A 15,584-nucleotide genomic window follows, 5' to 3' on the forward strand; every position below is an offset into this window, starting at 1 on the left:
GAAAATACTCTTTTGTTTCAAGATAATCAATTCATATTCTTTTACCTAAATGAGTTAACTTATTTTATTCTTTATCATCTAACTCACTAAAAATCATTTCCATAATTCTCATGTCCAAAAAAAGCATTTCACTTAATACAGGACAGAGTAAGCAAATGTTTTTTTTCAAAAAATAATTGTGAAAAACATAAGAAACCATACGTTACAGCATCTCCAAGGGGAGAGGTAAATGGAGAGATAAACTAACATAACTACCATATTTACCTTTATTTCATGAGAAATCATTCTCCAAGTGGAGAGGTATTTAAGAAGGTATTATACATTTTCCCATTTTGAAGATGTATCTTTACCTCCCATCAATGGAGAGATAAAATCTTATAACTACCATATTTGTCTTCTTTTCACGAAAAACCCTTCTCCAAGGGGAAGGGTATTTGAGAAGATATTACACTTTATGTTTTTAATGCATTTTGTACTATTATTTTATTTTTAAAAAATAATTTACCTTTCTATATACATTTTCCCTTGGAATGTGTTACTTTTTAAAAGGGTATTTTTCACTTTTTAAGAAGGTATATACTCCATCTGTCTCATGTTACTCGCACTTTTCATTTTAGACCGTAAATTTGGGATTGATTTTTTAGTGTAATTAAATTAGAATTTTAAGTGTAATGAGACATCACTTCATAAAGGAGCTCTTAACTTAATCTAACATATTAATTAAATGTATTAATTCTAACTTAAACTATAAATAGTGTAAGGAGTTTGTGACGAGCCGAAAAGTAAAAGTGCAAGTAACATGGGAAGGAGAGAGTACATAATATACCTTTTCTATATAATGTGATTCACCTCATTACAAAGACCTCATTACAAAGAGAAAAAGTAAAATCTTACTAATTTTATAGAGAACTCATAATAAATCAATAAAAAAATTACTACTCCGTTCACCAAATAGCCATATTTTTGCATTTTCGATTTATCTACCAATATCAGTCCTATGTTCGTATTTTCCACTCTCTCCATCTATCTATTTATTTTTTTATTTATTTTCAACTGATAATCTGTCTATCATAATTTTTACTATATTACATAAATTTTACATGAAAATCTAATCATTCCACAATTATCATTTGAGTGAAGGATAAATTATTGTTGATGAGAACAATATTAGTTTTCTTGCTTGTGACAGAGAGAGACTGCGGCAAATGAGGATGTAACATGTCGGCTAAACAAGTAAAAGCCACGTTATGGTATTGAAAAGTGAAAACCAAGTAGTTTCTGTTTTATTTAAAATACGCACCATATTATAAATTCAAATAAAATATTTACATTAGTACTCCTACTTACTAATTTATGTATTTTCAAGAGTAGTAATTTTTATATAAAATTTAAAAAGAATAAAAAAACGGAAGTTTTAAATAGAAGCGAGATAGGATAGGAATATGTCGGCGTTAAACTTTGATAATGAAATGAATAGTGTGGCGGCGGCAGCGCCGCTAGTCAGCCACCATCTTGCGCCGCCTACTCTCACCTTCAATTTATAATTTCATACATGCTCTCATTTCATTCGCCGTAATTACTCCTAAGTTATCCCTTTCTCATGGAGTAATATTATACTTCATCTGTTATAGAAAGTTTGTCATATTTTTCTATTTTTATTTATTCTAGCAAATTTATCTCATTTCATTTTTTAACATTTTTAGTAGTTATCACATATTCTACTAATTCATTCATCGTTACATTTTATTATAAAACTAATATATAAAAGTAGGATCCAAATTCTACTAATTTTTACAACTCACTTTTCATTATATTTTTTAAAATCTGTGTTGGATCAAAGTAGGACAATATTTGGAAAACGAAGAGAGTATACTTTACCATTTCTAGAATAACCGTACGTATAGTTATAATTTAATTGTTCTATACAGTATCTTTTTAAAACTTAGGCATCCAATTTCATTTAATTGATATATTCAGAAATAATTCTGAATCTCATTCGAGGATAGTATATATATAATCATCAAATCTATTGTATATAAGTTATAATTAAGGACAACATGCATGTATAGTAAATTGACATAAAACAAAATAAAAAAGCATAAAATTTAACTAATAATATTAGTATAATAAAAATCAAACATAGTAATCCACGAATCCAACTTCTCCACCTCCATATAAATACGACTCCAGCATATTAATCCCCACCCATTTTCTGATTCTCACACAAATCTCTCACTAACAATCTAACCCTAACCTAAATCAATTTTCCCCCCAAAAATCAGAATTCTCCCCCAAATTCCCCGAATCCATGGAAGGGGTATGCTGCGCGACGTCGCCCGCGTCGCCGTCGAGCTCTGAGAATCCGAGCAAGCGGAAGCAGACAGCGGAGAAGAAGCCCTACCGCGGGATTCGGATGCGCAAGTGGGGGAAATGGGTGGCGGAGATCAGGGAGCCCAACAAGCGCTCCAGAATCTGGCTCGGCTCCTACTCCTCCCCCGTCGCCGCCGCCCGCGCCTACGACACCGCCGTCTTCCTCCTCCGTGGCCCCACCGCCCGCCTCAACTTCCCCGACTGCGTCCCCGACTACGCCCACCAGGACCTCTCCGCCGCCGCCATCAGGAAGAAGGCCACCGAGGTCGGCGCTAGAGTCGACGCGATGCAGGCCTTGCCCCGCCCCGATTTGAATCAGTTTCCGACTCCTGAATCATCGGAGGAGGATTGATTTTACTACTATTACTCATCTGGTTTTGATTTTTTTTTTTAGTTTGAAGATTTAATTAAAAAGATGTAAATCTGGTGGGGGAAATGGAAATAATTATAGACAAAAATCTTTCTTGATAGTAGTAGTAGTAGTTTTTAGTTTAGTTTCTTGATGAAATTAATTTAGTGACTCGTGATTTTGGTAACTATTTTTGGCTCATTTGATTTAACTGTTACATTGAATAAATAGAATGATAGTAGATAGGTAGGCAGAAATTGGTCCAATCAATTTAGTTGATTTTAATTTTTAAGTTTACTGTTTTTGGTTAAAATGTACTCCACTACATAATGTACTACTACTACTACTACATGTTTTCAAGTTATATACACATAGCTATAATAAATTTATTTAGTCACATCATATATCAAATCATGCAAAAGAGTGTGTAAAAAAATTAATGGGATATAAATAAAGATTAGTGGTCCAGGTTTTGGTGGTGAGTGGATAGGCAGGTGGGCGGTGGTTTGTTTTATTTAAATTAATTTTGTAGAATTTGGAATATTTTAGAATTCGGTATGTGGTGAGAGTAGAGATGAGTGATTGTAATCAAGGAAATGTTATTTATCGTAAATGAAACATCAATTTTAGATAGAAGAAAACAAATTTAAGAGCATGCCAATTTGGAAGGAAATTAATAATCTATAACATTAGTTTTTTTGGTAATAATGTTACATTAGACATCACTCAACCTATGCCAATTTGGAAGGAAACATTTGAAACGACACGAATTTTAATACACAATTAATAAAGTAAGTGAGAAAAAATTGGTAAAGTAAGAGAGATGAAAAGAAAAATGAGTAAAGTAAGAGAGATGAAGAGAAAAAATAATGAAAATATAGTTAGTGGATCGTGGGGTTCATATCTTAAAATAGGAAGATTTTAAAATTTATATTTTTAAGCAACGACCCAAAATGAAAATAGTTGTTATTTTTAAAAAACGGAGGGAGTACTGTACTACTCCCCTCGTCCCCAAAGAATATACACTTTATATTCGATACGAGTTTTAATATAAAATTAGTAAAGTAAGAAAGAGGTAGAGAAAAAAAATAATTAAAGTATTGCTAGTGGAAAATGGATCACACCTCATCAGAGAGAAAAGACTTTTCAAAATCGGAAAGTAAATATTCTTGATTAAATTAACTAAAATTATACTTAGTACTTTATAAATTTATCACTATCCTATTTTTATTTATGAGGAACATTATAATCATCACTATGATCATTAATTCAACATCAATATATGAAATAAATATAAGTGGGTCAAACATTCATCATTGAAGCAACTTGGAACTGAAAATCAGTTTATAGCAAAGAGTTACTTCTACTAATCTTCTTAAGATATAATACTACCATTATTGAATACCGTTTATTTTATTATTATACATAACGTAATGAATGTAACATACAATATGTCATGTATAATGATAAATCCGAATGAATAAATTAATACATGTGTGAAACTGTGCGTTGATATTAGTTTTGGGGGACCGATTAGGTTGGCCATTTATTCGTAATTAAATTTGGACGGCGCTTTCCTTTATGCAACTACAAAAATACGTACGAAATTGTATTCCAATTTTTCCAATCATGTTCTTCAGTCTTCACTTTAAATTCTTTAAGTTTTATTTGGGAGATTCTCTTATTCTTCAAAATTGTAAAATTAAATATGGAAGAAATACAACACTTCTTTCGGTTTCTTGAATCATTTATGCACTTTATGTTACATAACGTAAATAAAATTATTTACAGTGTCAAAATATTGATCACATGAATACATGATCATCAAATAAGTTCTTTAGGTTTATTGCGTTTCAAGAAGTTTAGGCAAAACGTATTTGAAATTATAGTTCAAAATTGATGAATCCTAATTAGATTTAATTGACGTGGATACACCTATATTTGGATACATACAAAGCTTTTTATAAACAGAAAATCTGAATTCGGAAAATTTTCAACGACAATATTAGGGGGGTGGGGGGGGGGGGGGGGGGGGTACGAATCACGAATTTGTTAATATTATGAACGAATTTTAAAGCTAAGAAATTAACTAATCTAATTTTAATTTTACAATGGATTATAACTAACAAAAGTATAATTACATGATAAAAATAATTATAGTTAATCTACATCACTTGGTATCACTTGTTATTAAATGGTTTATTATAATCAAAATCACTTGGTATCACTAGGGTTATTATAATTTTGAGGTTAAAAAAAAGCTCTAATCTGTTAGTGTTCTTGTTCCCAACAAATTTTGGGCTTTATGAGTTTTACTTTTACACTTGTGTGTTGGAGTATATTTTTTGTTTTGCTTATATACAATATCAATTTTGAATGAAATATTTTATATGACTAATAATTCATTCATAAAAATTATTATAATTATATATCAATGTTGATTAAATATTTCATATGAATAATAATTCAACCATAAGAATAATTATTATGCGTGTAACAATTCTAAGTATATAAAATAAGATGCTAAAAAGTAGATTTAGCATATTTGGAAATATATTCAATGCACATAAAAAAGGGTCTTAAAAGAGGGATTCTATGGATATATTACAATCAATGCGTTTGCCATATATATTATGAAATTTTTTAAATTTCATAAAAATTCTGTTATACTTACCGTGCAAGTGCAACTTTCGTAAAATGGTAAGTTCAAATTGCACCAATTCATAAAAGATGCAGTTTCACCTTCCTTCTTTTCTTAAGGTTTTAAAATTCATGTTAAGTGAATCTTACGTTTCTTGTGGTTAATAAATTAACAATTTTGGACATTTAATAAAAATCTGTTAATCATAATTAATTGAGAATAAATCCAAATTTTACTGATATTTTTAGCAATTTCGTACCCAAATAAAGGCGGCTTAATTTACTGCCTATAAACACCCATCCGATCCACCACCGTAAGTAAGAAACCCTAGTTTAATTTGAGTATTTGGCTTCATCTCTGTCTCGATCATTAACCGAGGTGAGTTGTATGCGATTATTCATAATTGTTTGTGAAATTGTTGTGTTTGATATTTTGAATTGTTTTGGTTTGAAAACAGAAATTGATAGTGTTTTTGCATGCAGGATTTGTGTTGATCTGCCTGTGTGGCTCGATTCATGAATTTAAACTACCAATTTGAAGTAATCCGATGGGGAGGAAGAGCGCCTCTGCAGTTGAATCATATAATAAGGAGGGGTTTGCGATGGATGATGATGTGGCGTTTAATGATGTTGCTGGAGAAGAAGGGGATAATGTCTTTGCAGAGGAGGGAGAGGATGATGCTCCTGCAATTAAATTTGATGGGAAAAAAAAAGAGTGGATATAACAGTGGTTTTGTTGCTTCAGCTTTTGGGTTGCTAGGAGAAGATGATGTTGATGTTGAAAGTAAGGATAAAGATGATGAGGATTCTGCATTTGGATTGCTTGATGCGCGGCCGGCGATAATGATGAAGATGATGTTGGTATTAGTTTTACTGGTTAAAAAGAAGAAGTCGTCAAAGGGGTCGAAGAAGACATCATTCGGTTCCACATTGCTCGAAGAAGAAAGCAATGCACCATCTGATATTGTTGAATGTGGTGGTGATTGTAAGGATATTGTTGAAGAAGAAAGCAATGCACCATCATTCGGCTTCTTACTGGGAAGCCTGCGCGGAGGCCTCTTTACCAGAAGAAAAAATCCAAGCTCCAAAAACACTCTAATGGGGATAACACAGATGCAAAAGAGATCCAAGAAGATGTTGTGTTGGAGTTGGCTTCTGTTGTAGCAGAGAATGTTGAGGTAACTGATGTTGTCGATGACAATGGAGGAGGAGGAGGAAAAAGTGTATTTGCTGATGAAGAAGTTGATTCAGAATCTGAGCCCTTGCCTAAGAAGGATATACCGATGAGAAAGTGATGCTACCAAAATTGGAGAATGCGGATGTTCAAAACAACTCAGTGGCAGAGAAGAAGAAAACAGAAGTTGTTGATGATCAGCCTGTTCGAAATGGACAAAACCTTCGGTCTCCTATATGTTGCATTATGGGCCATGTCGATGCTGGAAAGACGAAGTTGCTTGATTGTATTTGAGGTACACACGTCCAAGAAGGCGAGGCGGCGGGTGGGTTATCTTGGGAGTTGATGTTGTTGAAGGCATTGTTAAGGTAGTACTTACTACTCCCTTCATTCACAGTAGTAAAGTCATTTCTTTTTGTGCAAATGATACCCCTCCGTCTCATAGTAGATGTCACACTTGGGAGATTGCACGACATTTTAGGAGATGTTATTTTGTGTGTTAAGTGGTGGGAGAAAATATAATTTTATAATTAATGTAAGAAGAAACTTTTTTCCAAAAGAGAAAATGTGACATCTTTTGTAGGACAAACTAAAAAGTAAAGTGTGACATCTACTATGGGACGGGGGAGTAATAAATAGTTAAAGTGAAGAAAAAGTAAAGTAAGAGAAAGAAAAATGTAGATAAGACTTTTCTCTACCTTATTCTCACTCTTATTTTACTTTCTCTCTACTTTAACTATTTATTATCATTTTTTTTTTCAAAACGAGTGCAAAAAATAAAATGACTCTACTACTATGGAACAGAGGGAGTATAATTTACATAGCATTCAAGTAAATTTTGCTTATTACTAATACACAATATTTTTCCAAACTCATACAGATTGGAACACCTATATGTAGGGCAGGTAAACCGAACCGACAACACGGTTAACCGAGCATAAAAGTAACCGAGATTGAAACACCAGAATCGAAACCGAATTGGCCTGGTTTGGTTCGGTTCCGGTTAACCGAACCAGAACCGAATTTTAAAAAAAATTATGCAGTTCATAGCCTATTTCTCACTGTGCCCCAACAGCACCCTCCGCTTCTCCTCCGTATCAAGCTCGTACAGCACCGATTTCGTCTCCGGCACGTAGCCCTGCTCCATCTCCTCCGACACCTTCACCACCAAAGCATGGACCAGCTCGATTTGAGGATTCACCTCGTCCACACACCTAATCGAGTACACCCTTTTCTTCGCTTCAATCCAGCAGCATCCCGGTACCTTCTGCAGCCCCTTCTCTTCCAACACCTTCTTCACTCTCTTCACCTCGTCCCACATCTTCGCCTCCGCGTATATCTCAGCAAGAAGCGCGTAGTTCCCTGCATTCGTGGGCTCGAGCTCAACAGCATCCTGCTCGCCCTCTCTGCAAGCTCCACGTTGCAATGAATCATGCACGATCCGAGGAGAGCGCCCCACACCATCGCCCCTGGCTCATCTCGCATATCGGCTATGATCCGAGCCGCTTCCTTTAGTCTATTAGCTCTGCCAAGAAGATCCACAATGCAAGCCCGTGAACTGCATAGCTTGAAATCATGGAATTCCAAGAAACAACATCCCTCTTATCCATCTGCAATTAAATGAGTAATTCGGTTCCGAACCGATAACCGAGTAGACGCCTTTATTTTGTCGGTAATCGGTTAACCAAGAAATGTGATATTCAGTTCGGTCATCGGTTAGTCGGTTAACCTCTAAAAGAGGATTTCTCGAAATTGGTCGGGTAGCATCTATTAAAAGTAATGATAATCCTGTTGATTATGCCAGGAAAGGGCAAAAGGTGGCCATTAAGGTATGAGATATTGAAATTGTAGTGTCATTTTGTGGTGCTCTTGTAGTGTGTTAAGAATGGTGTTTGCAGATAATTGGCAGCAACCAGAAAATGTTAGGGAGACATTTTGAGGAGGAACACTTGCTTAAAAGCAAGATCTCAAGACATTCACATGATGTACTTAAAGCTTACTACAAGGTTTGTACATCTGATATTACTCCTTACTAGATTTTTGTTAAGAGCGCTGCTCCTAACGTTGATTAACACGCGATCAAGGAACACGGCCGGGAATTATCTGGCGCCCAGGAGGTCTGGGTCGTCGGCGATTTCCGGCGAGAGGCTCGTCGTCAGCGGTAGGGTTTGCGTTTCTTGTTGCTCAAGCCTTGGGCCGAAAGAATATGATATATTGATTAATGAATATTCGAAAACATGGCCCTATTTATACTAAGACCCTAGGGTTGATTCGACCTAACCTAGACGTCCGGGAAAGAATCAACGAAGAAAACCCGAACGGGGCTTATAGCACGCCCGACGCGATTACAATAATTCAATTAATAAAGCTTAACTAACTAGCTATGAAAAAGGAAACAAACTAAAATAAGAAATAACAAAACAGAATAAGAACTAACAAAACAGAGCATCTTCTACTTAATTACGTCGCTACTTGGCGACGTAATTCGCCAGCTTCTGCGGGGGTTTAATTCGATCCCTTGGCCTCAACGATCTTGTCTCCACATTCCCCTCGGTCCTCTTCTGCTGCATTCGCTTCCTGGTCTTCGTGGCTATCGCCGGTACTTCTACAGCTGGTTCCTCGTCTTGCATTCTCGAGTGATCCGTATCAATTTTTTACGACGCCCCATCAACACTGATTTCCTCACTCCTTTCCACTGACGTGCAGGATGAACTGTCTACTGAAGATGTGAGATTACTTAAGGTTTTGAAGAAAGAGTTCGAGATACCATGATTTTAATCTAATGGAGTTCGATATTACACAATTGCGCATTCTATTGTTGAAATGAGTTTCCATTGATTTCACCACACCATTGTTCTCTTCAAGTATACATTTTGCATGGATTGGAATTCAATCATAATGAGTTTACTACACAGGGTAATATGAGAGTGGTTAGATCTTCAAAAGGAATTTTTCAAAAAATTTGTTGCTAGTCACGTTTTAACTAGACGTTTTACCAAAGTTTTTAGCCTTAATACATGGAGAACTAATTATTGATTTGTTGTCTCTTCTCAGCTTTCTTTAATCTCGTTGTCCATTTGCATTATTAATACATACAATCGTTACTTATAGTATTGAATTGACAATTTGTGAGTAATCTTGATTCAAGATGAACTATGAACATTTAGCTTCAAGAATTATGTAAAGCAATGAGGAAATTCCATGCATCCTACATCAAAAGTAAAAATGATCTTATACTAAATCAACAATCTGTAAATAATCATGATTCAAGATGAACTAGGAACATCTAACTCGGATAATTCCATGCATCCTACATCAAAAGTAAAATTAACTATTATTACTGGAAAAATTGTTGAATAAATTAACCTCACTTTTTTATTTGATTAATTGTTCATGGAATAGATATTAGACTTTAATTTCACCTCAAATCCTAATAACATAATTTTCAACCATATAAATCAAACTCAAATTTTTTTACTATTAATTAATGTGATTTCAAATAATAATTTTGTTCTAATCATTAGTATTTACTTTCCCAATCATACCCATGTTATCCTTCTCAGTAGCCGGGACAATGCTAGATTCGGGTCGGGTTTGATTTGCATTTTTATATTTATTATTCTTCGTATTTTAGTACTCCCTCCGTCCCGCACAACTCGCACGTATTTCCTTTTTGGGCGTCCCAAGTTACTTGCACTCTTTCCATTTTTAGTAAAAAATTTCACCTATAGCCGTCATTTTTGACTTTCCTATACCCTCATTCCTTAATCTCCGTGCCGAAAAGAAAATGAGCGAGTAGCTCGGGACGGAGGGAGTATATAGACTCATAAGTTCGTTACATTCTAATTATTGGGTCGACATAACTGAGTATTCAGTTTTTGTGCCCAGTTATATTATTCTTTTTAAAATAAAGATTTTGGGGGACGTATGCAATTATGTAATGATGATGTTTTTGAGTAATAGTACTATTGAATTAAGTGATTGGAATTTATTTTCAAAGTTTAGCAATCATAGAATTCGACCATTAGTGGACGTGGCAATGATGAGCTACAGGTGCACGTGGCTACAAGCTGGCATCAAGCACGTGATTCCGTGCATGGCGGTAAGGAACCTCAATTATTTGCCTCTCTTTTTCTCTCTCTCTCTCTAGTTTCCATATGCATACAAATATTTTATCGTAATTTACATAATTACATGAATATGACATACGATGGCTCACGTTTACATCTCATGCAATTATTAGCTCAATAATTATTTAACCTTATAACAAATATTTTGACATGATTATGTGTATTTTTATACTACTACTACTACTTTTTATTGAATAACATATTTTTTATGCATTAAAAACAAGGGGTTTCTAAGTTGTTTCGTGGTTAAAAAAATAGTGCATATGTGCGCCTAAACATTATTTAAATTTGGAAGAAGTATTTTAAAATACTACTCATGATTTAATTCTATGGCTATAATTCATTTCTCGATCTTTGTTATTCCTCTCTATTTTAATCACGCAAACTGTATATATTCTCAGTTTTGTTATTTTCACCCTCTTTAATGTACTAATACGTACGTACGTATTGCGATATTAAATAGTATATACAAATAATAGATAGTAGTAGTATAATTTATTAAGAAAACATGCGATCACTTAGAAAATGTAGAAGGAGAGCTGGGCATTGGAATGCTAAAACTAAATGTCGTTAGTGGAAGTGAAAGGAAAAAGGGTTGAGAAAAGAAGCAACAATTTGGACTTTGGTGAGGTCAAGATTTAACTCTTTCAGTGAGTGAAACATAACACCACAAAAGGGGTTGAAATCCCTAGAAGTATCCCCTCATCAAATGGTTTTTCGAATTTTATTAAAGTCAATTAAAATGCAATTTTAAGATGAAAGTTTACATACAATGAATTTTGTAAAAAGATCAATTAAAATTTCAATAAAAATTCATTTTTAACTTATACTACTCCTATTACTCTATGGCTAGTCTCGGTGGGTTGGGGGCTAACCAACCCAGGGTCGGCTCATGAGGACCTGCAAATTCTATTGAATTGCGCATTTGCTGTGTCATCTCTGCTTCAGTTGTTTATGGTCAGGGTTCATTTCCGTTCTTTGCCTCTGTCCATTTCCAGCGATGGATCATTGTGCCGTCACTGACATTTTCTACAATTTCGATCTCATAAGTTTTGTTTTTGTATATATACAAACATTATATACTATCAAATAATCATAAACTTAATCATTCTAATTAAATACTTCTAGCCAACTAAACTGAGCTACCTCAAAATACATCATCACATGATTCACATCCCCGCCAAAAATTAACAAACAAAAATAAGCAAAGCCAAAAAAATAAATATGAATGTAAGAACAAAATTGAATTCAAAAGAGAATTAGAAATTATTTGAGTGCCATCAATTCATGAAATTCCTTTTGTTTGGACTGTCATGCATTTGCAAATACACCACCCAAAACATAACACCTTTTTTCACTGCAACAAGTTTTTGCACCCACTTTTCCTTACACGACATGACAAATTTGTTGCAACATGCTATCCTCTTTTTTTCTTACCAAACATTCCATTTCTTTAGCTGTTAAATAAAAACAAGAGATGGAGTGAGAGAAAAAGGAGGCTCTTTACATTGTTTGGAGAAATAAAAGGGTACGTAAAAATCTAATTGGGAATAAATTTCAATCAAGGTAATGATTGTTTAGAGGATTCACTTTATTTTGATCATAATTGAAATGGGTCAATGGAAATAAAATAGCCATCAACTTCCAAGGTTAAAAATGATCCCCAACACTAGGAAAAAACTAGGTCTAGATTCAAGAAGGTATGGTTTTGACATTTGTTTTCATGTTAGAGTGCTTTAAGTACTAAGTCACTTTGTTTTGCTAAGTCAGTAATATACTCACTTCGTTCTATAAAAGTATGTACTTTTTTATTTTTAATCTTTCTCAAGAGTATATACCCCATCCATCCTCAAAGAGTATGAACATTGGGTTCGGCACGGATTTCAATGCATTATTAATAAATTAAGAGAGAGAGAGAGAGAGAGAGAGAAAAAAAATTTTTAAGTATTGTTAGTGGAGAATAAGTCTCACCTCATTAGAGAGAAGAAATGAGTTTCCAAAACTGAAATGTTCATACTCTTTGGGGACGGACGAAAAAAAGAAATAGTGCATACTCTTTAGGGACCGAGGGACTATTATCTAATTTTGAAAATTTTCTCATAATAAGGTGGAACTTATTCTTAAGTCTGCACTAACAATACTTTAATTACGAAGTACTTTTTTATCTACTTCTCTCTTACTTTATTAGTTATGCATTAAAACCTGTGTTTAAATAAAAGGGTATACCTTTGTGATACAAATGTAGTAATAATATTTTATTATTAATACATGCATATACAATTATGCTTGATTTATTAAATCAATTTTAATAGAAGAAGTCTAAATATATACTCTTTATATATTTACATTGAACACGTGAAGAGAGTCTCATTTATATTTTCTAATACTAGGAGTATTTAATAAAAATATAGAAGTGTCTTCTTTATTTTTTATTTTTTTTACTTTACTCTCTTTCTATGTTAATAATTTAATTATCATTTTCCTAAAACTTATAAAAGAGATCTCTTACTTACCATGGAACGGAGAAAGTTATATTATATTCATGAATATAGTAACCAAACTCTACAATTCAAACTAGGGCTGGCAAATCGTGCGGATTGGGTCGTTATCGGGTCAACCTGATAATGACCCAACCCAATAAGGCCTAACCTGAACCCGACCTGTTAAGGAAACTGTAAATCCGAACACGAACCCGACCTGCTACCTTCAAATCCGAACACGACCCGCACCCGACACGAACCCGTTATCGACACGATATAATATGGGTTGACACGACACGATAACAACCCGAACCTGATATTACACGATTAAAACCTAATATTACACGATTAAACCTTAATTTTTAACCTAATTTACACAATTAAAATTCGTTTTATACTATTTAAACCTAATTTATAAGAAATTAAAAAATTAAAGTAATATATATATTTAAATAATAATAAAAATAATAATATTATTTCTTAATGGGTTACCCGTATCCGACCTGCATCCGACCCGAACCCAACCCGGAATTATCGGGTTCTTAATGGGTCAACCCGATAAGGACATGGATCCAATAAGACTTGACCCCAACCCAATAATTTCGTGCGGATTCGTGTCAGATTATCGTGTCGTGTCGAAAATTGCCAGCCCTAATTCAAACTGATCAGGTTATCACTCAATTGGAGTAAAACACCCCTATAATTAGTTAATGAATCAATGTCATTAGTGATTACTAATAATAGTAATTTTAGGTTCAAAAAAGGAGATAATTAAGTGCCCTGTGCCCACGAGGACTACTTATAACCAGATTTTCCATATCCTCATCCACTAATTATCTTCTAAGTAAAAATCTCTTTCTTATTAAAATTAAGAATGGATTGTGTTTTCTAATAATTGTATATATATGACCTAATAACAATATACTAGTATTTTTTAATTAATTATCATGACATCATGATTTGAATTGTTTTTTTTTTATCAAAAATCCCTTTTGTTCTCATTAACGATGCTCAAATTGAGAAAAAAGAATAATTACAACATTTAAGGAACATAGTTAAAAATTATAAAAAAATATTTTTATTTATTACAGGAGTATTCTTCATTGGTAAAAACTCCTAGTTTAACTCCAATATTTTAGTGTAAAACTTTTAGTTGTTGTGTATTTAATACTATATGATGGATTACAACTAACAGATAACATCTTGATGTGTGCTATTATTTTTTATATTTTTTTAATTTTTTATAGAACATGTGTTTTATTAAGTTATGTTGATTTTATTACTTTTTTTTATCATTCTTTATATTTTCAACTGCTTTTCTTTAACTTCAATATGTAAAATATCACGAAAAAAGAAATAGAAATAGAGCAAAATGGAGAGATAGAAATGATGGCAAAATGTGTTTGTTTTTGTAATGATGGAATCCCACCGTTTGTTCCACTGAGTGGGGCAATTTATCATGCCATCCAACTTACAGCCCCACTTTTATCTTTGACTCATTATTATTCCTCTAAATCACACTCCTAGTTTTTAGAGTGTCTTATTTCATATCTCACACTAACTAGTAGCTACATATCAAGCTTCATTCTTCAAATTCTTATTATAATTAAAGAAATTATTGTTTTTTAATATCGAATCTTTGGGTATCTTTGCAATTCAGCAATACAAACACATTTTAACATTATTTGCTATTGAGGCATATTCAATTTGTACGAGATTGGAAAATTTAGATGTCAATCGAGCTTAAAAGTTCTAAAGTAATTGAGGGCTTTCCATGCCTAATTTTTGAATAGTAATCTTCTCCCTCTTTTTTCTATCTTCTTCCTTTTATGTATTTTAGAGTTTTCATCCTTAGAGGAATCACCTTACTGACGTTTGAGTTTTAAATTTAGGCCAATTTGACAGAGAATTGGTCCTACCCGATCAAAAAAGGTACAACCCTTCTAAGGTTAATCACGAAGGATTTGGAGAAAGGTGTTGACAATTTTTTTTAAAAAATAAATATAATAATATTCCACGTTGATGTAAAGAGAAAGCTGAAACCACTATATAAGATTCATAAACCTCCATCGATCTTTATTATCTTGTTTACCAATAAACTTTAGTTAGGTTATTAACTGCTTTCACCTCGATTCTTAGTATATGAAGGGGAAACACGTGTCCGCAGGGGCAGTACAGTTGGTTTCGAATGGGCAGATTTGTAAGAATGGCCAAGGATCAAATCCCACTATTGTCGTGTAGTTGCGACACCTCTCTCAGGCACAAGTGTGAGGCCTTGGGAGGTGGGCTTCTCGCAGACAGTGGGTTAGGCTCTCCCCCTTAGGGGGTCACTGCGTACCCTCATTTAACACCTCTCACAATATTATCGGACCGGGATGTAGGGCCCTTACGAGTCTAAATATGGCATGAATATATCAAACTTATACAGTACTAGAAAATAA

At 33.6% G+C, this 15,584-nt stretch overlaps 1 protein-coding gene and 1 long non-coding RNA gene across 2 annotated transcripts; both read left to right on the plus strand.

The window, feature by feature from the left end:
• Window positions 1-2,222: 2,222 nt before the first annotated feature.
• LOC121770184 (ethylene-responsive transcription factor ERF011-like) lies at window positions 2,223-2,838 on the plus strand. Its single transcript, XM_042166968.1, has one exon. It carries the CDS (start codon window positions 2,309-2,311, stop codon window positions 2,720-2,722), a length of 414 nt encoding a protein of 137 aa, XP_042022902.1. The 5' UTR covers window positions 2,223-2,308; the 3' UTR covers window positions 2,723-2,838.
• Window positions 2,839-5,628: 2,790 nt separating this feature from the next.
• Window positions 5,629-9,510, plus strand: LOC121770270. Its single transcript, XR_006043754.1, has 3 exons — window positions 5,629-5,738; window positions 5,843-6,901; window positions 7,414-9,510. It is a non-coding gene; the product is annotated as an uncharacterized LOC121770270 (long non-coding RNA).
• The last annotated feature ends 6,074 nt before the right edge of the window (window positions 9,511-15,584 follow it).

The sequence above is a fragment of the Salvia splendens genome, chromosome 2 (assembly GCF_004379255.2).
Source record: "Salvia splendens isolate huo1 chromosome 2, SspV2, whole genome shotgun sequence".
Lineage (NCBI taxonomy): Eukaryota > Viridiplantae > Streptophyta > Magnoliopsida > Lamiales > Lamiaceae > Salvia > Salvia splendens.